Consider the following 22,664-nt stretch of genomic DNA (forward strand, 5'->3'; position numbering starts at 1 on the left):
TTGTCTTAGACACTTAGGGCTTTCTCCCTTGTCATGAAGCTTCCCAGGGCTTGAGAGTTCTGATTCATTCTAATTGTCTATGACTTGTGTTTGTGTCCCTGGAAGCTTTTAAGGCAATTTCTCTTTCAGACATAGTGAACTTTCAGAAGCAGATGGCGTTATTCAGTTGTAAATATTGTCAGCCTTACAAATCGGGGAATACCACTTAATTTTGGAGGGTTTCTAGCATATCTCTCTGAGTTTTAAAAATAGTTATTATCTCATCTACTTTCATAGAAACATGCAGTTGGTTGTGAACTCTTGGACTGACTTTAAAAAATATTTTTCTTCATTTTGTGTATGTCCTCTTCTCTTCTTTGGGAAAAAAAATCCAAACCATTAGGACTGTGTTGTTTCCATATTTTAATGCACAGAATTTCTCTCTTGTTCTTTAAAATGTTCCCATTTAAAAGTGTCCTGCTTCCAAAAATTTCTTTTGTTAGGAGTTCATCGTTTTTTGTTTTTTTTGTTTTGTTTTGTTTTGTTTTGTTTTTTTTTTTTGTCTGTCTTTCTGATAATACTAATTGTAAATGAAAAAAGCAACTTTCCTCTCTTGCCTCTTCCTCATGTCCCTCCTTCATTTCCCTTTCTCCTCTTTCTCTCTGGTTTTATTTCCCCTTCCTTTTGGTGTTTTCTTTTTCTTTTTGCCTCTATGGCAAAGGACATAAAAAAAAGGAAATAAGGTGTTTCTATATGGGATTAAACAGACATGCCACTGAAACTGATTTCACCTGTTTGATTTCTGTCCTCCTTAATGTGCTTATAAAACCTGGAATTGCATTGGAGAAAAACATTGTCTTTCTACTGTGCAGCAGTGCTCTGGGGAATAAGAACTCACTTTCCTGTTATCTAACAAGGACTAGAAAGATTCAAGTGGCAAGCACAGCCCCAGGCTCCACAGGCCTAAAGTAAGAAACATTTCCAAATGGTTGGAGAATCAACATTATGAAACCCAGGCTGTAGCTGTCTTAAACTCTTGGGGACAGTTTGAAGAGGGAAGAAAAGGCCTTGTTGCTCTTGTTGGGGATAGCAGGACGAATCAGACAGCTTGAATAAAGCATGTAGCACTGATGTAGCACTGATGATCATATCTGTAATGTCTGGCCCAACCTATAGCCAAGAAACCATTTAAGAGTTTATGTGAATGGCTGTTTAATGGGATGAAACGTATATATTCTGGTTTGCAGTTACATGACAATAGGGCAAAGCAACTTGTTTCAAATTAGAAACAAATGTGCTTCAGGCATATCTGAAGTTCTATGTGTAAGGGCTGTCTGTTTTACTATTTTTCCCCACAAAACGGGCCTGGTGAGGGTATGTATGCTTTTCATCAGGGCTGCATAAAACCTTTGTCCTCTGAGATCTGAGCAACTGTCAGTGTTTCTGTCCAGAAAGCACTAGCAGGTCTGGGATCCAGGTCTGACACAATGCTGTTGTGTACCCACTGGACTCCTCTGATACAGTGTTCTCTCTCCTGCCTCCTCAACTAGTATCTCATATGTTTTCTAGGCTGCCATCTATGCCGAAATGATACTGTTACAAGCCAGAAATGCTAAGCACTTGTTCCACTCTTCAGTAGGAAGGCAGATTTGAAAATGACTTATTCCCAACTGAAAAATAGAGCACACTATTTAAATGGTTTTCTAAAAGATACAAAGAAGTACCCCGTGTTTCTGCCTCTCAGATAACAACTGTGTTTCGTGTTTATTGGCTGTTTCCTAACATACGTATACACCGAAATACAAGTGTATGTTTATGTTTGTGCTCATGTGTGCACATGTGCACATTCTTACACAAGAGCAGCCACCATCCTGTGATTTCTTTTTATTTAAAAATTTATACAAATATATTTTGATCATATTTTCCATCCCTCATTTTTTCTGAAATATTTTTCTCTCTCTCTCTCACACACACACACACACACACACACACACACACACACACACACACACACACACACACACAAACACATGCATGCATGCACACGAAAATTAAACAAGCAAAATACCAATAAGGAAAAAAAAAACCAAAACAAAGAAAATGAAACAAAATGCCCACAAGAATATTGAGTTCATTTTGTGTTAGCCAGCTATTCTTGGGCATGGTGCATGCCCCAAAGTGTGGTTTGCATACCCAATGAGATTTCATTGGAGGGAACTGAATTTTCCCTTTGCAAGTGGGTGCCAGTTGGAGATAGTTTCTTGGTTAGGGGTGGGAGCCCATGTCTTCCTGTGTAGACCTTGTGCATGCTGCCACAGTATCTGTGAATTAATATGTGTATCTCTCCTGTTGTTACTGGAAGACACTGTTCCCTTGGAGTCACCTGTCTCCTCTTGGTATTACACACTTCTTACCTTCTTTTCTTTTTTCCCTTCCTTCCTTCCTTCCTTCCTTCCTTCCTTCCTTCCTTCCTTCTTTTTTTTTTTTTTTTTGAGACAGGGTTTCTCTGTATTGCTTTGGAGCCTGTCCTAGCACTCACTCTGTAGACCAGGCTGGCCTCAAACTCACAGAGATCCACCCGCCTCTGCCTTCCAAGTGCTGGGATTAAAGGCATGCGCCACCAGCTCGAGGTGGTATTACACTCTTTCTACTCCATTTTCTGCATAGCTCCCTGAGCCTTGAGAGGAGGGATTTGATGAAAACACCCAATTAGGTCTGAGTGCTTCAAAGTCTCATGTTCTCTATACAGTGTTCAGTTGTGGGTCTCTGTTAATTCCCATCCACTGTTAGAATCTTTTCTGATGTGGATTGAATAAGGCACCGATCTGCAAGTGGAACAATATGACATCAGGACTCATTTTATTGATATAGTCCGTTAGCAGAATAATAGGTCTTCCCCTAGGCAAATGACCTGTCTAGTCTAATGTCCTTGGCCATTTTAGCAGTGTCAGCGATGGGGTTCCATCTCATGGAGTGGGCCTTAAGTACGATAGAAAACTGGTTGGTGACTCCAGTAACGTTTTGTGCCACAGTTGCACCAGTATATCTTACAGGCCAGTCACTTGTAGGTCACAGGTTTTGCAGCTGTGTTGGTATTTACCTTTCTCCTCCGGTAGTGAGCAGAATAATCTCCAGTAGGAAGAACACCAGTCAGTAGTGGTAAAGCTTACAGGCCAGTCACTTGTAGGTCACAGGTTTTGTAGCTGTGTTGGTATTTACCTTTCTCCTCCGGTAGTGAGCAGAATATCTCCAGTAGGAAGAACACAAGTCAGTAGTGGTAAAGCTTCTGGTTAGACACCACCTTGACTTCTCTCTGTTCAATGACATACATGCTACATTTGGGGGTTTCCATCCAGTTTGCATCTTCTATCTCCTTTTAGTTAAGTTGGTTAAGGGTTTGTCAATCTTGATGATTTTTCTGCTCTTTAGCTGCTTTTCATATCCAGCTTTAATCCATGGTGGTCAGATGTGATGCAGGGTGTTATTTCAGTTTTCTTATATCTATTGAGATTTGCTTTGTGTCCTAGTGTGTGATTAATTTTGGAGAAAATTCTATGAAACATACTCCAAAGAAAGTATAGTCTTTTGACTGGAATGTCCTGTAGATGTCTCCTAGGTCCATTTGATGTATGTCATACAACTCCAAAATTTTTATGTTTAGTTTTTGTCTCAGTGACCTCTCTGCTGGACACAGTGGGGTGTTAAAGTCACCAACTATCACTATGTGTAGGTCAATATGTGATTTAAAGTGTAGTAGTGTTTCTTGTGTTTTTGCACGGGGGTCCATGCATCTGGATTTATGATGTTAGAGGTATTTCTTGGCGTAGGTATTTGGGCTGGTCTTTATTAGGTGGGTATTTCATTCTTTGGTTGCTTTTGCCCACTCTGGACCCCAGGGAAATGTAGTGGCTGAGGGTAGGGGTGTCTCTGGGAGAATGTATTCTTTGGTTCAGCCGGTAACACTAAGGAATGGTGATGGGCTATGAGGTAAAGCTGGAATTTCCAGTAAGAAAGAGCTAGGGGACTCCACCTCCAGCAAGAGGTGGAGTCCCCAGTGAATGGAGTTGAGTTTGAATTAGGGGTGCCTGCAAGCAGGCTGCTATAGGACTAAGAGTAAGTCTCAGTTCATAAGAGATGACAGGGAAGATGGTGACGTCTCCTACCCAAGTCCCAGCCTGGTGTGGACCCTGGGGGTTCCTGTCACAAAGTGTTTCTGGAGATCAGTGGCCAACACAAAGGAACAGAGGTAGACTAGAATGGAAGGCTGAGAGAATCTGCATGACGGACTCGAGCTGAGTCTGTACCCTGAACTTTCTCTTTTGTGTCAAGGCAGCGCAATTCATTGTATTTGTGACCATAGGAAAACTCTGAATAGATTTACTCTCATTATTTTAAATTACGTGTAAATGTGTGTGTATGTGTATGGCTGTGTGCATATGTATGTGCAAGTCCAGCAGAGGGTGTCAGAGCCAAGAGAGTTAGAGTCACAGGGTGATGTGAGCCACCTGGTGTGGATGCTGTGAACTGAACACAGGTCTTCTGCAAGAGTATCATTTGTGCTTATCTGCCATCTTTCCAGTCCCAGGACCATAGACACTTGGTTGTAGAAATAAGCCAGTGTTTTAGAGAACTACTCTTTACCCAGCCACTGCTAATAGAAAAAATGTCGTCGTTGTTGTCATCTTCTTCCTTCTTTCTTCTTCTTCTTCTTCTTCTTCTTCTTCTTCTTCTTCTTCTTCTTCTTCTTCTTCTTCTTCTTCTTCTTCTTCCCTTTCTTCCCCTTCTTCCCCTTCTTCCCCTTCTTCTTCTTCTTCTTCTTCTTCTTCTTCTTCTTCTTCTTCTTCTTCTTCTTCGTCGTCGTCGTCTTCGTCTTCTTCGTCTTCTTCGTCTTCTTCGTCTTCTTCGTCTTCTTCGTCTTCTTCTTCTTCTTCGTCTTCTTCGTCTTCTTCGTCTTCTTCGTCTTCTTCGTCTTCTTCTTCTTCTTCGTCTTCTTCTTCTTCTTCTTCTTCTTCTTCTTCTTCTTCTTCTTCTTCTTCTTCTTCTTCTTCTTCTTCTTCTTCTTCTTCTTCTTCCCCTGCCCCTTCTTCTTCTTTCCCTTCTTCTTCCCCTGCCCCTTCTTCTTCCCCTACCCCTTCCCCTTCTCCTTCTCCTTCTCGTCCTCGTCGTCGTCCTCCTCCTCCTCCTCCTCCTCTTCCTCCTCCTTCTTTTGTGCTGTTTCAGTAAGCTTACATAAAATTTCCTTCAATGTAAGTAGGTTTGAGTTATTTACAGCAAGCTCTGAGAATCAGGTAGAAAGCTTTGTGGGAGATGTCTGCAAGACTCTCTGCTTGCTGTGATGAGTCATACAGTATTCAGTTGGTACTTTTTATTGATAAGATTTGAAATCAAATACAAAATTAATCATTGGAAAACACTTTAAATGTAAGTTTCACATCTATTTTACTCAGAGTTTTGCCACCAGTCCATAGTGCTAGGTGTGACTTATCAAGATATCATGGTTCTCCAAATGCAGGTAGACACCAAAGCCTCACTACATTTTCTCCTCTACTCCTTTGAGTAGAGCTGGCCGGCTCCCAGGGGAATTTTCTGGAAATGGTTAGTATACAAAATACAATGTATGGCACTGCTTTTTTAGTACCTAAGTTAAAGTGATGTTGTAAGTGAATGTCTTTTAAACATCTTAGGCAAGAATGGTGGTTCTTGAATTGCAACAGTTTGTCTGCCTGGCAACCAGAAGGCAACTTAATTTCATATATGCTATAGTAGGTTGTGTGAAAAGCAAAGCAAAGCAAAAAAAATTAATGCAATGGATTTAAAGACTAGGCTGGGGAGTGGGCTCAGTAGGTTAAGTGCTTTGAGGCGTAGTGTGAGGACACAAATTCAAATCCTTGGAGCCCATGCAAAGCAGGGCATGGTAGTAAGTGTCTCTAATCTTAGTGCTCATACATGGAAGACAGAGAATCCCTGGAAACTCTCAGACCAGTTAGTGTGGTGGTGAAACATCACACAGACCCTATCTCATGCAAGGCAACTGGCACCCAAGGTTGTCCTCTGACCTCCACATGCACGGTGTGGCATGCATTCGCCCATACTCAAACACACACTTGCACATAACATCTCCACACACATTTGAAAGTTGGGGGGAGGGGATGTATATATTTGAGAAAATTCATTTTACAATTATTGAAAAATATTTTACTACATTTATATTTTTGTGTGTATGTTTTTGTGGTGCATACCACAATATGCTTATAGGGGTTAAAGGATAACTCATGTGTCCTTTCTCTCCATCTACCTCGTGCGTGGGACCCAGTGATCAAACTCTGGTCATCAAACTTGGTGGCTAGCACTTTTTACCCATTGAGAAATCTTTTTTTTCAAATAATACCTAATCATTATCCACATTCCCATCTGTCTTCTAGGGAGGACTCTTGGTCAGCCTAATGAGTTCCAGGTAAAATAAGCTGCATAATAGTATATATTACAATAATAAATGTACAATGTTTACATGAAATACATCTTAGAAGCAAGAAAAAGATGCATCTGCATCTAAAGCCCACTGAGAAATCTTGCTGGACCACAATTATTGTTTTTAATTTCAACTTTTATTGGGTCTCATTTTGTTTGTCCAGGTAAAGTTGAAAGACTTGGTATTATGTCTTAAATCTAATATTCCTCATACCTGCATTTTTAGACTTACGCCCATGAAGCATCAAATGCTATGAAAGAAAAGCAGTTGAAAAGAAAAAGGATATTTAAACAGAAGTTTCCTTGAGCCCTAGGAAGACTTTAAAACAGGATCCCACCCCATTTAATTCAGTAATTACCCAGGAGCTCTCTGGAGTTGGGGGGCAGTTCTGGTAATAGTTTACACCTGTTTCAACTTCGGCCGCTTTTATTGGCAGGGGCTTTGCCATCCCATATTTCTTGTGAGGCAAAAAATATGAAATAAAACATGGCAGAGCCTTGGCAAAATTATTATAAACACAAAAAATGAATTGTTCAGCTCAAAACATGAAACTAATTGCTTGAACATCCAGCCAGCCATATTTCAGTAGTACTGGGGGAGTTTATTCCCAGAGTTGTGTGCCGGGAAGAGGGGAAGAAAGACAGCTGCTTTCATTGGCTAGGGGAAAGCCAAGGTTTAAAAAATCCAACTGGGAAGGTTATGCCAGAGTGATAGTAAAAGGTGATTTAAAAAATACAACATTAAATTATGATGCACTTTCTTGTTATTGTGGAGGAAAGGGACAAAGAAGTCTCAGTGTGTAAGACTGCAGACCCAAGGGAGAGTGGTTTCGCCCTCAGAATATAACAAGACTGCAGTGGTTGAGTAACCCCACAGCAGAGAACATAGGTCGGCTTATTTCATAGGCAACATCTTCTTGTCCAAACATAATGAAATGCTTAGGGTCAAGATAGTATTGTGTTTCTTATTTTTCCCTTGGAACCCAGCTCTCTGGTGGTCTTCCCAAAGTTTTTCTATTTCCTCATCAATGCTAGCAGTAGCTGCCCTGCTCCCCTGTGGGAAGAGAACAGAAGGACTTAGCTTCTCTTACAAGAAGAGAAATAATCAGATTCACATAACGTTTAATCTGGACAGCACTGGGGGTTTGCAGAGGTCTTTGGGAAGGTTGTTGCTAGAACTGAATTGTGATTCTGGTTTTGCCTCATTGGTTGGGTGGCTTTGGCTCGCACATGGTCAGGGCTGTAAGCTGAATACGGGTCGGGACTTGGCTGTTTCTTTTCCTTGGCACAGGACCCAGATATTTGTGGACTGAGAGTAACCGTCTCTCTTCTTCCCTGGGTCTATGGAATCAGCATGTCAAATGTCTGAGTTTACATTGAGAAAAATATTCCATGTTGATTTACCCCTCTCCCCTCCAAGTGTAACTTCTCGGGAGAAACTTGGGGTTTTTAGACTCTCTGGTTTGGACTCTGAAGGATTCATGTTTGAGGGACAAGAAGGCAGGGCACATTTTCTCTTGATGTCTACAGCCGTGACAGTTTTGTTTCTGAGAGTTAGTGAAAGTCCCCAAGGAGACCCAGCAGCCTCAGGCTGAAGTACAGATACTTACAAAGTTTCAGACATAGTTGAGCCCTAGGTGGCATCTGAAACAGTGATGCAAGCAAGAATCCAACCAGGGTGTGGGTGTTTTGCCTTGACTGTAGGAGCTTAGGAAACAAATCCATCAAAATTCAAGGAAAGCCAGGCTCATCTGTGCTTACTCGTAGAGTTGTCTCCCCAGTCTGAGTGGCATGATCCTTATTGGGATATGAATAATCCTTTTTTCCTGTTGTATCTACACCCTATACACCACCCACACATTTGTGACTGCCATCTCAGTTATGAGGTAGAATCATGGTTCCCCAGAGCCTGTCTGTGAGGACCCTTGAGCAATAGCTTTAACACTGTGTGACGAGGCCCATGACATTCACCTGGCTTTGTCACCTCACACAGGTCTTGTGACACATCCCCTCATGACAAGAGGCTTGAGTGCATTCATCAGGTATTGATGGATCGTATTTGCTGCAGTAAATCTGTTGATGGATCGTATTCGCTGCAGTAAATTTAACTATAGTGTAGTTTTTAGTTGTTCATTTTATGATTACCTGTTAATTATTGATCTCTTACTGTGTTTAATTTACAGGTTAAACTGTCTGGTAGGTATTGCTATGCAGGGAAGAGTTGACTGATAGAGCTAAGGTTTGGTAGTACCTGCAGTTCACTTATCAGTCTGTGACCTTATAGACTGGGATGGGGCATCCCATACAAGTTATCAGAGTCAAAAAGGCCATTGATTTTTGATGCCAGTGAAAGTCTGTTTGTGGCTCCCCAGTCTGCTGTTTCTCTTCGAACCCCAAGCGTGCTAACAATATGTGTTTCTGGTTAAATTTTAGTGTCCTTCCTGGTTCCAGAACATAGTTAATTGTATTTTTGTTCTAATTACAGAAATTTTCCTGTTGTTCTTTGAATATTCTCTGAGGTTCTGACATGGTGAGCTTGTCCTTGAAGCAGAGTTTTTGCTGTGACCACTGGCTTCAAAATAAACCAGTAGAGACTTGATATCAATTATAAATGCTCGACCAATGGTTTAGGCTTGTTACTGATTAGCTCTTACAGCTTAAATTAACACATATTTCTCATCTAAGTTCTACCATGTGGCTTGTTACCTCATTTCCCACATGTCCTCCTGCTTCTGCTCCTGGTTCATGACTCCTCAGCTCTGTCCTTCCTCTTCTCAGCATTCTTTCTGCCTGGAAAACCCTGCCTAGCTATCAGCCAATCAACTTTTTATTAACAATGAGAGCAACACATTTTTCACAGTGTACAGAAGGGTTATTCCACAGCATTGTCCTGAGTAGAACAGCATCCTGAAGGGAACACATATAGTAGAAGCCTTTGCATCAGGGAGTTGACACTTGTGGACTCTTGAGGTGAAGGAGTTCATCCATACATCCAGTCAAAGGGGTTTTGTTTGTTTTTATGGACTTTGAAAAATATCTGAGATACTAAATATTCCTTCCATACAGGAACTGTTGAATGTCACTAAATTTTCTTTCAAATCTTGCTGTCTTTGCTACTTTGTTCCCATGAAAGTATCGACGAACACAAACCTTTTCATCTATTTCTAACCTCAAGTAAGGACTTTGTTCAAGAGCTCTTTGGCTGCAAAGTCTCCAAGACTCTTGCTGTTTGGTTTATGCCCTTGGGTTTGGATGTCTGTTTTATTCTGCTGGAGGAAACCCTTCAGACCCTCCAGCTGTGGTCGACCAGTTGTTTAGAATTCAGTTTTACTTCTTTTGGTTCTTTTGTATTGACCTTCCTCCAAATGAGACAGTTTACTCCACAGAGTAAAGCCCAGAGGCTTTCTCTGTGGCAGTGTCTGCTAAGTGTGTATTGCCTGTGTGGGATTGGTACAAAAAGGGTGTAGAAAGGCTTGACTTCAAGGATTAGTGTCTGTTGTTGATGTGACAAACTGCTACCATTCTAGTGGCTCAGCACATTTTGCATTCATCATCTTACAGTTCCAAGGCTAGAAGTCTGCTGTGGATCTCTCTGGGCTGATGTTAAAGTGTTAGCAGCCGCCCCATCACCCCCAGAGGCTGTAGGAATCCTGCCTTTCTTTGGCTTCCAATTCTGGAAGCTATATGTATTCTTTCTCCTGTGGCTCCCACCTCCTCTTTCAAGTCTTTCTCTTTTCTGATCTCTGCATTTGTTTCTCCCATCTACTTTATTATCATGCTGTCATGTTGTAATATGACCCTCCTGCTTTATTACTGCAAGGACATGGTGACTATCGCTGTTGGGATAACCCAGAGTACTCTTCCTCTCTCAGATTGCTTCTCTCAATAGCTCCCTCTTGCTATTGAAGATCACATAGTCCCCAGGTCCTATCGAGTAGGGCGTGGGCATCTTTATTATGTCAACCCTACCACACATTAAATAGAATATTTTTATTTCTTTTTAACTCGTATTTTCATTTATTTTCTCTAATTGTCTTTGGAATTCCTAGAAATATGTATTCTGTTTTGGTTTTTTTTTGATGCAAGTATGTTGGTAAAAATAAGCACTAACATATATGTGGTTGTGAAATTTGAGTTGATGAAAGAAAAATTTAAATTTTATCAGTTGTTACTTACACAGTAGGTGCTTATCAAAACTTAATGACAAGTATCATTCTTCAGGGATAGATCCATTCCACTTCTTGCATCTTTAATCATTTTAACAAGTGTTGTGGACATGTACATGTGAACACACGTGCCCTTCCACATAACTGTAAGCTTCCCTTCCCCCCTGTGTGAGTGAATGGAGGAGAGGATTAAAGCAGTAGGAGAGACCAACCCTAGGTCCCAGTACAACATTTAGTCACTTAAACTATTGACATAAAACACAACCTCAAAGAGAGTAAGTTTATTCTCAAGCTGAACATGAGTGGCTTAACCTGGGAACAGGCATTTAGGTTGCCCCAAGGAAAGTGTTCCTACAAGGAAATGGTTTCATGAAGGTTTTTTTTTTTTTTTTTTTTGTTACAGAACAAAACACCTGTTATGAAGGCACTCCTTTTTCAAGTGTATTGGTGGAGATATAGGTAGTTGGATTACATCAAAGTGGGGGAATCACTGTTACAGTATCAGATGCTACCTGAGGACATTTTTTGGTTGGGGTTGGTGGAAGCTAAGTTAATAGATCACAAATAGTGTCACCCTGACAATCAGATGATGACAAGGATGTTAGGTCAGACATAGGCATGGTCAGTGAATAAATAGACTTAAAGATAACCCAAACTTTCCAAGTCTCTACATTCACTTAGTTCTAGCCAAATACCCAATATAGGCATAACATTTTTTTTCTCCCTGGAAACTGTAGTTCACACGATCATAAAAGTTAACCAGCTCAGAAGTGGCCTATGTCAGATGTGCCCAGATGCCTGGGGTCCATTACAGATGGAAAGTGTGGGGAGCACAGACTATTGCTTTGATCACTGGGTTCATTCTTGCCGTTTTGTTACTGTGGAAGGGTGGGGCCACTTTCATCTCAGTGAGGAGTCAGATGCTTGTGGGTCTTCACTGAATCCAAAGCTGTGTAATTGGTGAGATTTTATATCTCATGCTTCATTAATTTTGCAACCCAGATGAGGCCAGTGGGGCACTGTTTTTACCTTTGTGTTCAGCGCCTTGGCACTTCAGGATTTTGAATATATACATTGAGATGAAGAAAGTATTTTAAATGTGCACTTTTTTTATTTACAGCTGCAGCTGAAGGAAAAGGCAGAAGTGGGGAAGACTTTTTTCAAAAGGTGAGTGACATTTTTCTCTTGTCTGGCTTGGGGAGATATGGGAAATAGCCTTGTGTCTACAGCTCCATCAAAGATGGCGGGCTGATTTCTCATACCCAGATCAATACAGACCTATCCTTTCCATTTGCTTTGGCATACTCCAATTCTTCTCACTCAAGCCATGTCTGGCCTAGAGGTGGGTGGGTGTCCAGAAACGCTGTCCATCTTTCTGGTGAGCAGAACATAGGGTGGGGTCTGTAACCAGTGCATGGTGTCTTTTGAGAGCTGCTTGTGATCAGCCACCACACTCATTCTGTCCCTGCTGCCCTGAATGTTCTGACCTTCCATGAGGCCAGCTGGGCCAGTCATGTACTAGCAAGGGGGAAATAATGGTCAGGCCCATTTGAAAAGATGATGAGAAATTAGGATTGTTGACTGATAAATCGGGATTCTCTGTGTCATGCGTCTTTCATATGGGAGAATGCCTTTCCTTTTGAAAAGATGGACCAGGGTCCAAAGTTTCCTTCTCCTTTCTCCTTGTTTTTGTTGCTCTCAGACCCTGTGTCTGATTCAGAGAGCATGTCTGGAGAGGCAGCCTCAGCAGGGGAAGCTGGGCTGTTGGTTAGGTTAAGCAATACTGAAGAGGGTCGTTGGGAAGTCTTCAATCTCTTGTCTTCCCTGTAGTCTACTTTTGGTGGCAGGGTGCGTGTGGGCTGTCCATCATTCATCTGTCTTTCCATCCAAGAGCTTTAAGAGCAGGCTTCCTCACATCTGGGGCTCAAATGGTTTCTTCATTTTGAAAGTATTTATTTATCTGCCATAAGCTGCATGCTGAGGAGACCGAAACCAACCAGGCAAGTGTACCTTCTTAGAGGACTGTGTGGCACCTGGTGACAGACTCATATGAATACATAGCAAAGGGCATTCTAGGCAAAGACACCGAACTGTGGATAATTTCTGTAGTCAGACATTTAGGGTTCCTGGTATTAGGTAAAGTACATAATCCCATATGATAGTGCTCATTCCTCCATTGCGGAGCTCTTTCTTAAATGAAGTTCAAGTTTTGGGCTCGGGGAGGGTAATGGCTCAATCAGTAAAGCAGTTTCAAGGTGATCATGAGGAGCGGAGTTCGATTCCCAGAACCCAAGTAAAAAAGCCAATGGTGATGGTGGTCTGTTGTCGTGCCAGATCCCTGGAAGTATAGCTACCCAGATCCCTGGGCCACTCTGGTCAGCCAGTATAGCCTCATTGATGAGCTCCAGGCCAGTGAGAGACCCTGTCTCAAGGGAGGTAGATGGGGATGACAACTAAGGTTGTACTTTGGCCCCCATATGCATACACATGTATACCCATGTGTGTGAATGCAGAGGCAGGCGGATCTCTGTGAGTTCGAGGCCAGCCTGGTCTCCAGAGCGAGTGCCAGGATAGGCTCCAAAGCTACACAGAGAAACCCTGTTTCGGAAAATCCAAAAAAGGTGTGTGTGTGGGGGTAAATTTTAAAAACCTAATGGTGATGTATTGGCCAAATAGTATGGACCAGGTTGTTGGTTTCCAGTCCCTGTTTTGGGCTTCCACAAAAGCCTTGTAAACTACTGAAGCCCTTGTTGTGGCTATAGGGACACTGGTTCATGACCAAATTATACTCAGTTTCTCAGTAGTGACCTGTGACAGGCTGGCTAGGAGGGGCAGAACCAGAGAGCCTAGTGGCTGCACTCACACATCTGCCTCCAGCTGGCAGCAGTAGTATAGATGGGAGCTCTCTGGGGCACAAAGGGATGTGTGAGGGTAGGTGGGTGGGGGTGGGAGTAGAGGTTGTCGGGGTAGGGTGGGCATCCTACCTTATCGCTCTTCTTTATCTCACAGAGAGATGGGTAGAGCTTTTAGACTCCCGTGATTCAGACACATTAAAAGCCAAATTAAGGCGCAGCCCACATTGTGCTACAGGACTTTGATTCTTAGAAGATTTGCTAATATTTATCACCCTCCCAGGCTGTGTATATATCAGAACAGTGTAAGTGGAAACACATGTCTAAATCCAGGGAACACATGTGCTCCTTTGGCTCTGACTTGCAAGTGCAGAAGCAGCTTTTGTCCTCAGGTGGAAAGGGGCTGTCTGCAGGAGCCTGGTGAGAGGGACTGGTGTCCACATAGCCTTCGAAAGCACAAGCTGGTAAAACCAACTTAATAAAAGACAAATGTCTGAGGTTATGGGGAAAAAAATAATGTCAGTGTTTGCACCAGATAGAAATGGAGCGGGGGGGGGTGGGGTGGGGTGGGGTGGGGGTGGGGACTGGAGAGATGGCTCAGAGGTTAAGAGCACTGAATGCTCTTCCGGGGGTCCTGAGTTCAATTCCCAGCAACCACATGGTGGCTCACAACCATCCATTATGAGATCTGGTGCCCTCTTCTGGTGTGCAGATATACATGGAAGCAGAATGTTGTATACATGATAAATAAATAAAATCTTAAAAAAAAAAAAAAAGAAATGGAGCCAGGGTTCCTCTACAGTGGAACGAGGCAAGGGGGAACTGTCACCTCACCACACACACTCAAGCCGTGACACATCTATGTTCACTAGCATCTGTTCGTTTGAGAAGCCCAGGCTAGCCCCAAACTCAAGGCAGTTTTCCTTTGTCAGCATCAGTGCTGGGGTCACAGGCGTATTCAGAGCATGTCTTTAAAGGGGTGCTTTCTCTTTTCTAACTGCGTGGGATGTCTTTCACTCTGCGGCGGGTATGTGCCAAACACAAGCTTAAGCCATTCTGTTTCTGAGATTCAAGTTCAATTCCTCTGAGTTTTCAGACATTTTCCAAGTCTCCTGGAGGGGTTTTTCTCCTCTATGTCAGTGTTTCCTAAAGGGGAAGAGAGACTTTTGTGCAACTTTGCCTTGTGTGTCACAGAAATCTTTGTAAAAGTCATGTTAGCATGGCCATCATATAGAGTAGTATACTAAATTATTCTTTTAACTTTTTCAAATTAGGAAGATAGAACATATCATTTAGACTAGGGAGTCATAGAATCCCACAGAGTTTAAACAAGAATTAAACAGTAAAATTTGTCAAGCGTCTTCTTTGAAGCTATCATGGTTACTGTCTTTCTGCACCTTGAATTAACTTCTCCCACAGAATTTCACTTACTGCTTCTACCAAAGACATACTTGGTTCTCTCTCTCTCTCTCTCTCTCTCTCTCTCTCTCTCTCTCTCTCTCTCTCTCTCTCTCTCTCTCTCTCTCTCCCTCTCTCTCTCTCTGTATATACTTGTGCATGTGTGTCTGTCTGTCTGTGGATGCACGTGTGTGTGGTGTATGCACATGTGTTGATGTGGTTATATATTTTCATATGTGGAGGTCAGAGATCAACATATGGTGTCTTTCTCAGTAGCTTGCTAGCTTATTTTTTTGGGACAGACTCTCCTACTTGTCTTGGGAGTCACTGAGTAGGATAGACTATTTAGCCAGTGAACCTCATGGTCTCACTTGTCTGTGCCTCTCTGAATTACAAATGTATACCGCCATGCCTGCTTTTTCCCACTTTAGCATGAGTTATGGAGATCATCTTCACCAAATGAGCCATCTCCCAGCTCTGTGCCCTTTATTTTTCCATACCATGCACGGTTTTGAAATGTTTTATATCCCTGATACCTGCTGGGGTAAGAAACTAAGTAATTTCCTATCACAGGGAAACCCAGCAATACAGTTGGGGGCGGTGTAGACTTTTCCTGGCCTGTAACATTCTAGGGATACTGTCCCAGCCTCCTGGTTGCTTTGTTCCATCTTGTAGTTAGAGAGACCCCAGTTATTGCTGTGTGGCTGTGTTGCTCCTAAAGGCATGGGACAGTCATGTCCCTGTTTGAGTCTGGCCACCACATCCATATGTGAGTTACAAGAATGTGGATGGGTGTATCAAGGAGTCACATGCTGTGGTCATGAAGCTAGGCCTGGGCAGGAAGTTAAACACACAGCTGTAACCAGGGAAAGGAGTGGGAAGGAGAAGGCTGGGGAATTTGGAGAAAAAGGAAACTGATTCTGTGAGTACTGCCCACTAAAAGCCAAACCGTCAGGAAGGTGTGAGGTTCACGCACAGAGCCTTCATGTGGCCTGCTCTTATGTCCCTGTGCTGCTGAAACACACACACACACACACACACACACACACACACACACACACACACACACACACACACAGGCTTGTCTACAGCCTGTATTATGGAGGTCATTTTCTCAGTTGAGATTCCCTTCTCTCATATGGCTATAACTTGTGTCAAGTTGATATAAAACCAGCCAGTACATTCTTCATATGAGATTAGGAGCCTCATCCCACTCCATGGTGGCATCTTAACTTACTACCTCTGCAGTGACTGCTCCTAAATAGGATCCCCAGGGGTTAGGGATTCAGTGTATGACATTCTTGAGAGGGATAACTTAAACCTCTTCACCTTTTAATAGAGGAAATGATTTGGTAGAAAATTTTTACTGCCACGGGGAAATTGACTGAAATAGTAAATGATGTGTATTAAATTTATGTGTTTGGTTTGATTGACAGACTTCAACTGCCTGTCATTTAGTCTTTTCTTCTATTGTCATTGTAAGTCATTTCTAAATTGTCTTGAATGAAAATATAATCAATGTGGAAAAGGAAAAGAATTAACTTGTGACCCCATACATTATGTTGAGAGCTGTAGATATGTCTTTAAACATTTTTCTTTACATCCCAACCAAAGTTTCTCCTCATCCCCTCCCCTCCCCTCCCCTCCTACTCCTTTCCTTTTCTTCACATATGGGTGGGCCGCCCATGGATAGCAGCCAGCCCTGCTATATCATGATGCTGTGAGACTAGGCGCCTCCTCTTCTATTAAGGCTGGATAAAGCAACCTGGTAGGAAAGATAGGTCCCAAAAGCAGACAATAGAGTCAGAGACAGCTATCACTCTTAGGAGTTTCAGAAAAAGACCAAGTTACACAACTGTAACAGATATGCAGAGGGCCTATGTCAGTCCCATACAGACTCCCTGGTTGTTTGTTCAGTCTCTGAGCTGCTATGAGCCCAGGTTAGTTGGTTTTTCGGGTTTTCTTATGCACTGGCCCTTACAAGTACTTCTACCCCCTTTTCTGCAGGATTCCTGGAGCTTGGCCTAATGTTTGGTTGTGGGTCTCTGCGTGTTTCCATTAGTGGCAGGGTGAATCCTCTCTGATGACAGTTGGGCTAGGCAACAATCTATAAGTGTAGCAGAATCATTTCATTGACTTTTTTGCCAGTCATATATGTTCTGTTCTTGGTCTCTGTGGTATCCCCCCTCTGGGTCCTGCCCCTCAGGTGTGAGCTCCCTCTCAGGGTATAGGTCTCCAGCTGGACCAGTCATTAGTTGGTCACTCCCATAATTGATGTCATCTTTACCCCAGCATATCTTGTAGGTAGGACAAATTGTAAGTTGAAGGGTTTATGACTGGGTTGGTGTTCTGGTCCCTCCAATGAAAGTCTTACCTGGTTATAGAAGATGGTCAGTTATGGAATAGACATTGCCAGTTGATGGGGGGGTGGAGTTGGAAGGAGTGGGGATGGGAACAGGAGGGATCAAGCTAGGGGAGGATGGAGGGAGCGAGTACTGGGAGACACAGCTGGAATCTGGGGCCATCTCTGGAATGAGCTAGAAACCTAGAGCAATAGAAACTCTCAGGGATCTATGAGGGTGACCCTAGCTAAGAACCCTAGCAATAGGCAATATGGAATCTTTGTCTTTTTACACACGTATATGAAAGTGATTTTCAGTATTGACAGGGCTATAGATTAAACCATTTGCATTAGTTACGTGTGTGTGTGTGTGTGTGTGTGTGTGTGTGTGTGAGAGAGAGAGAGAGAGAGAGAGAGAGAGAGAGAGAGAGAGACAGAGAGACAGAGAGACAGAGAGAGACAGAGAGCTTGCTTTACAAAGTCCCCTAGCAATAATATCTTCTGTTCTTTGGCTCTGTCTGTTCTTTACAAAGGAGGGAGTGGCTCAGCTTATCAACGCTCCTTCTAGTTCCTTTTCCACGGCTAATAGCAACTTTCATTTCAACACATGGAAATGATCTTCCAGGTTGGTTTTTTTTTTTTTTCTTTCTTTCTTTTTGGAGGGGCAGTTGTTCATGGCTTACTCATTGTCTACTCTGTTTCCTTTTCATCTTTTCTTTCCTCTTGTGAAAATGATCTTAATCAGACTGTTCTTGGCAGGGAAACACTTTACAGTGCATGAGGTGGGGATGGGAGCCCTGATGTAGTCCCAGTGTGACACATGGAAGCTGAAGGCTGTTAGGTACTTGTGTCCTGATGGCTGAAGAAAATGAAGTTCACTTAGCATCTCTGTGGCCTTGCATGGGAACACCAGGAACTCCCTCTGTACTGGGGTATACATACAATCACCCCAAAAGCATCCATCGCGCATTTTAAATGAAGGAGTATTTTGGATTTGTAATCACATATTGGATGCTTCTTTGGAAATTGACCAATAAACTGTACCTTGCTCCAGGAGCTAAGGGTGTGACTAACTTGAAAGAGATATGCCTTGGTGGCTAACATTGTATTTCTTTATCACCCCCAAGCTCCTGCCCTTTAGGCGAAAAGATTGTTTTTGGAGTTTTGAAACTAGAAAGTTAGGAGTATGGATTTCTAGGGGAAAATTGTTTAAAGGAATGCTCGGTTCCCTGCACCCCAGAATGAATGTCAATTGTCTTAGTTTTTAGTTGGAAGAGCGGTAGAGGGATAAAATTCATGCTGTGTCCACCACTGGCCGTTACTCTGTACATGTTGGGTGACCATACCTCTCTAGTTTTGTCTCATTATTTAAAAGTATATTCAGCTGACCATTGGTTATGAAGGTAATGTTTCAAATTTCGAGTCTTTGTGCTTAAACGTAGTTTTTAAATGTGTGTCTGTGTATGGGAATCTGCATGTTGAGTGCAGTATCCACAGAATCCAGAAGAGGGCGTTGCATCTCCTTGAGCTGGAGTTACAAGATACTGTGAGCAGCTGGCCATGGGTACTGGGAACTGAGCTGGAGTTCCCTAAATTAGCAGCAAGTGTTCTTAACTGCTGTGTGATGATATCTCTGGCTCTCGGTAATACTGTTTTTATCCACACATGAGAGAGAGAAGGGGGAGAGACAGACAGAGAGACAGAGAGAGACAGAGATAGGAGGGAGAGACAGAGGGAGAGAGACTGACCAATACACAGAGAAGTCAGTATGTAAACATAACATTCTGTTTTCCTTAATAATGGTTCAGGAGAACATGTTATTACTTTATGCTTCTCTAAGTAACTTGACCCTTGAATTAAATGATTGAATATCCTGGATGTTGTTGTCTGATGTCAAATACTTAGTAGTTGTGGCTTTCCTATACTGGCTCTTTTGGACATAAATTCTTTCCTGAAAAAGAGTGGTCTTGGTTATTTTAGTGGTGGAGAAATGGATCTGGCCATGTTTCCTTTTCATTTCTTTGCCAACACCCCCCCACACACACACACACACCACCACCACTGGTGAAATGAGAATGGCCTAGAAACTTATGGGCATGCCTTCCTTTCCTTTGTATTGATTGAGGACTTTTATCACCATAGGTGACCATTGGTCACCCATGGTTCTGCTGTTTGTTGTCAGCATGGTAACATAAAGGGAATGTGGGGGCACTGAGCAAGAGAGGAAGCTGTGGACAGGTGCAATGTAGAGAGTTGCTGTGTTTCCTTCTGGCTTTCTTCCTTGAGTTTTCCGTTAGTTGCAGTTTTGGAAGAAGATGAAAAACTACATTCCCATGAGCCTCGTTACTCAAGAATTACTGGGCAACCTTAATCTCCCTTGAATAAAAGAGCATGAAGCTTTGGGAACTTGGCGTTGTTTTCCTAAGTAGATCTTCTTTGGTGGGTGCTGTTGGGGAGGCATGTGGTATGGCCTGCTCCCCAGCTCTAGAGGTTTGGAAAGGGTGAGTTCTTCTTAGCTCCAGCCGGTGGGGGGGGGGAGGCAAACTTGAGGCAGCATGTTTCTCAGGGCTTAATGGGATCAAAGATGTGTGGTTTTTCCTGTTTGAGTACCTCTCTGGGTCATCCTTTTCATGACCTGTTCCTTGCAAGCTGAGAATCCCAAATCCTTCCTGTCTGATGGGTCTCTTGGAAACACTAAAGAAGAGGCAAATTTGGCTTCCAAAGAGCTTGAGTCTGAGGGACAAGGCTCTTAGCACGAGGCTTTGGAGTAAGAGAGAGAGAGACAGAGACACAGACATAGGCACAGAGAGAGAGAGCGCACTCACAGACAATGCTGCCTTCCTTGGGAGCCATGGCTATGGAGGGAAAGGGGTTCCACATGGCTCCTGCCCTTTGGCATCGCATTCAAGAGAAGGGGCTTGTGGGTGTCATGCATGTGTCAGGAATGGGTAAACGGGGAAATGCCGGGCTAGATCTTTTTTCTACTGGAGACTTCAAGGCGTCGTTGACAACCATGTCTTGAGTAGGAATTTGATTTTCAGACGTGCCTTCTTTAGAGGTGGAGTTGATATACTGGGTGTAAGGACGGAAGGAAGGCCTCATGGATGAGATTCCAGGCAGGGTTTAGATAGGGTTACGGTGTCTTCCAGACCCACAGCCCCAGGTACTTGTCTAAGGTGGGGGGCTCTGTGGAAAGACATTAAAAGAACCAATAGGTAGGTGCTTTGTAGGGATGCCCCTTCCTGCTTTTATTTTTTAGAAACAGGTTAAATTTCATCAAACAATTTCATGTAAGCTAATAATGGTTTCTAGCTCTTCCCTGGGAAGTTATAAAGACTAGTGGGAAGATTTGAGTCCAGCAATGTCAGCCAGTCATCGGTCCCATACATTGTTTCCTCAGAAGATGGTAAGAACTGAAAACAGTTGTAGATGCTGGTGTGGTGTCTCACCCTTGGAACCCCACACTTGGTTGACTAAGGCAGAAGGATTGTTAGGAGTTCCAGGCTAACCTGGGCTATATAGTGAGCACTAGGCTAGCCTGGACTACAATGCCAGACCTTGTATTAAAAAAAAAAAGAAAAACAAAAACACAAACCCAGTTGAAACAGTCTTCAGAATCCCCACATACTTTGCAATAGGCTTGCTTTGCTGATGCTGCTGGTCATTGGCACAGGAACGCATGCCTGCCGGGAAGACACTGCCCCTGACTCTTTATTGGCTTGGGGTTAGGAACACACAAAGACTACTTCCTGAATAATCATGGCAGTCTCAGCAAAGATTAGTTTTAATGAGCCTTTGCAAGATGAGTTCTCAGCTATTGTGATACCTTTATTATCTTTTGAACCATAAAGTCGCCAAGTTCAGAATGACAGCTATAAAATAAATAGTTACCACGTTTAACCATGTTCTGATCCTTCTTCGATATGTCACTTAAAAATGTGTTTTCACGGGGGAAAAGGTTGAAAGTTTTGGCTGTTGCAGTTTATTTTTGGCCCTGTTTTATGGAAAGGAAACAAAACTTTCTGAGAAATGGATACAAATGATTCAGAATTGGCAAGGTGTAGAAAATGGGGTTCTGTTTAAGGTTAAAGAGTTGTTGGCTATCAGTTTAGCATACATTTCAATTAGCACTAAGCCACCAGTGTAATGATATATGTGTAGCAATAGGCAAGGCCAAGAGCATCTGAGGCCCAGCAGCCTGAGCAGGGACAGATCTTCTAGCTAAATCTTTGACTGGAATTCTTGTTGCTGCTTTCCCCATTTCTTCAATCCTGAAGTTAAAAGTTGTAGGTTACTTGAAACTCCAGAGCAGTGTTCATCTACAAGTCTGTTGGTGGGATTTTAGCCTGCTGATGAGCCAACTGAAGGTTCTGGCTCAGTTGTCCTGGTAGGAAGACATGGATGGACATTGATTCTTTAAAAAAGGTAACTTGAGGCCAGGGTTGGGAGCCATTGAAATATGGTAATGGCAGAGACACATTTTACATTCATGTTGATCACTAGGGCTGATAGAAGTGAAGGAATTTTGTAGTCATGTGCATAGTTAATGATATATAACTATATAACTTACTTATTGCATATGTCCTTTACTCACAACTTAAACTTTGTGTTCAGCTTTCTTCTCTTAAAATTGCATGTTCCAAGGCTGAGGCGATAGTGTAATGGGTATAGCACATGCTATGAAGGTGAGAGAATAGAGTGTTTACATGCCTAGAACCCACCCAAAGGCCAGGCAGTCATGGCTGCTGTTCGTAACCCTATCACTGGGGAGGCAGAGACAGGATTCCCCAGGAGCAAGCCACACAGTCAGACTAGCTGACCAGAGAACTCTGGGTTTAACTGAGAGACCCTGTTACATTGTAAAATAAGTGGAGAGCAATTGAGGAAGACGTGGGTATCAGCTTTGGATTTCCACATGTGCTCACACTCATGACCATGCATGCAAACACACATGCACTCAAACTACACATTTACACACAAAAAATTTGATGTGTGGTGTGATTTTTGGGGGGAGGGTATATTGTGAAACAGTAGTTCTGTACAGCATTAAAGCTTACTATATGAAAAAAAAACTGTCACAGATAAGTAAATCTTCAAGATGCTGCCTCATAGAGTTGAGAAAGTTATCTTCCTAAAAAGAATAGTTTCTTGGATGTTAGATTTTTAGTTATTAGTGTTTTAGAAATTTGTTATGGAAGCATCATGATATGTAGCATGCCCCAATGTTACTTGATAAAATAGTCTGTTCTTGTCAAGAACTGGAGTTTACAGAACTCAGCAGTCAGTGAGTTGCTTGGAAATTCTTTTCCTTTGCTGATTGGAGTCCAATTGGTTGTGGGATTTTCTGAAGCTCCTTCTAAACTTCGGAATGGGGTGAGAATCAGCAGTTGGAGTGTACACAACTTCTCCCTCAAAATACAGACTGTTACCACTTTCTGTACAAGCTCAGACTTTATTCAC

At 42.6% G+C, this 22,664-nt stretch overlaps 1 protein-coding gene across 4 annotated transcripts in view; it reads left to right on the plus strand.

Annotated features, from left to right (window-relative positions):
- The window catches only part of Bicc1 (BicC family RNA binding protein 1), a 214,785-nt gene that overhangs the window by 60,502 nt on the left and 131,619 nt on the right, over positions 1-22,664 (plus strand). For all 4 annotated transcript variants that reach the window (XM_027395114.2, XM_027395115.2, XM_035451212.1 and 1 more), the window contains exon 2: positions 11,734-11,780. In XM_027395114.2, the coding sequence (XP_027250915.1) occupies positions 11,734-11,780 (47 nt within the window). The remainder of the gene's footprint in view (positions 1-11,733; positions 11,781-22,664) is intronic.

Source organism: Cricetulus griseus (assembly GCF_003668045.3).
Source record: "Cricetulus griseus strain 17A/GY chromosome 1 unlocalized genomic scaffold, alternate assembly CriGri-PICRH-1.0 chr1_0, whole genome shotgun sequence".
NCBI classification, from domain to species: domain Eukaryota; kingdom Metazoa; phylum Chordata; class Mammalia; order Rodentia; family Cricetidae; genus Cricetulus; species Cricetulus griseus.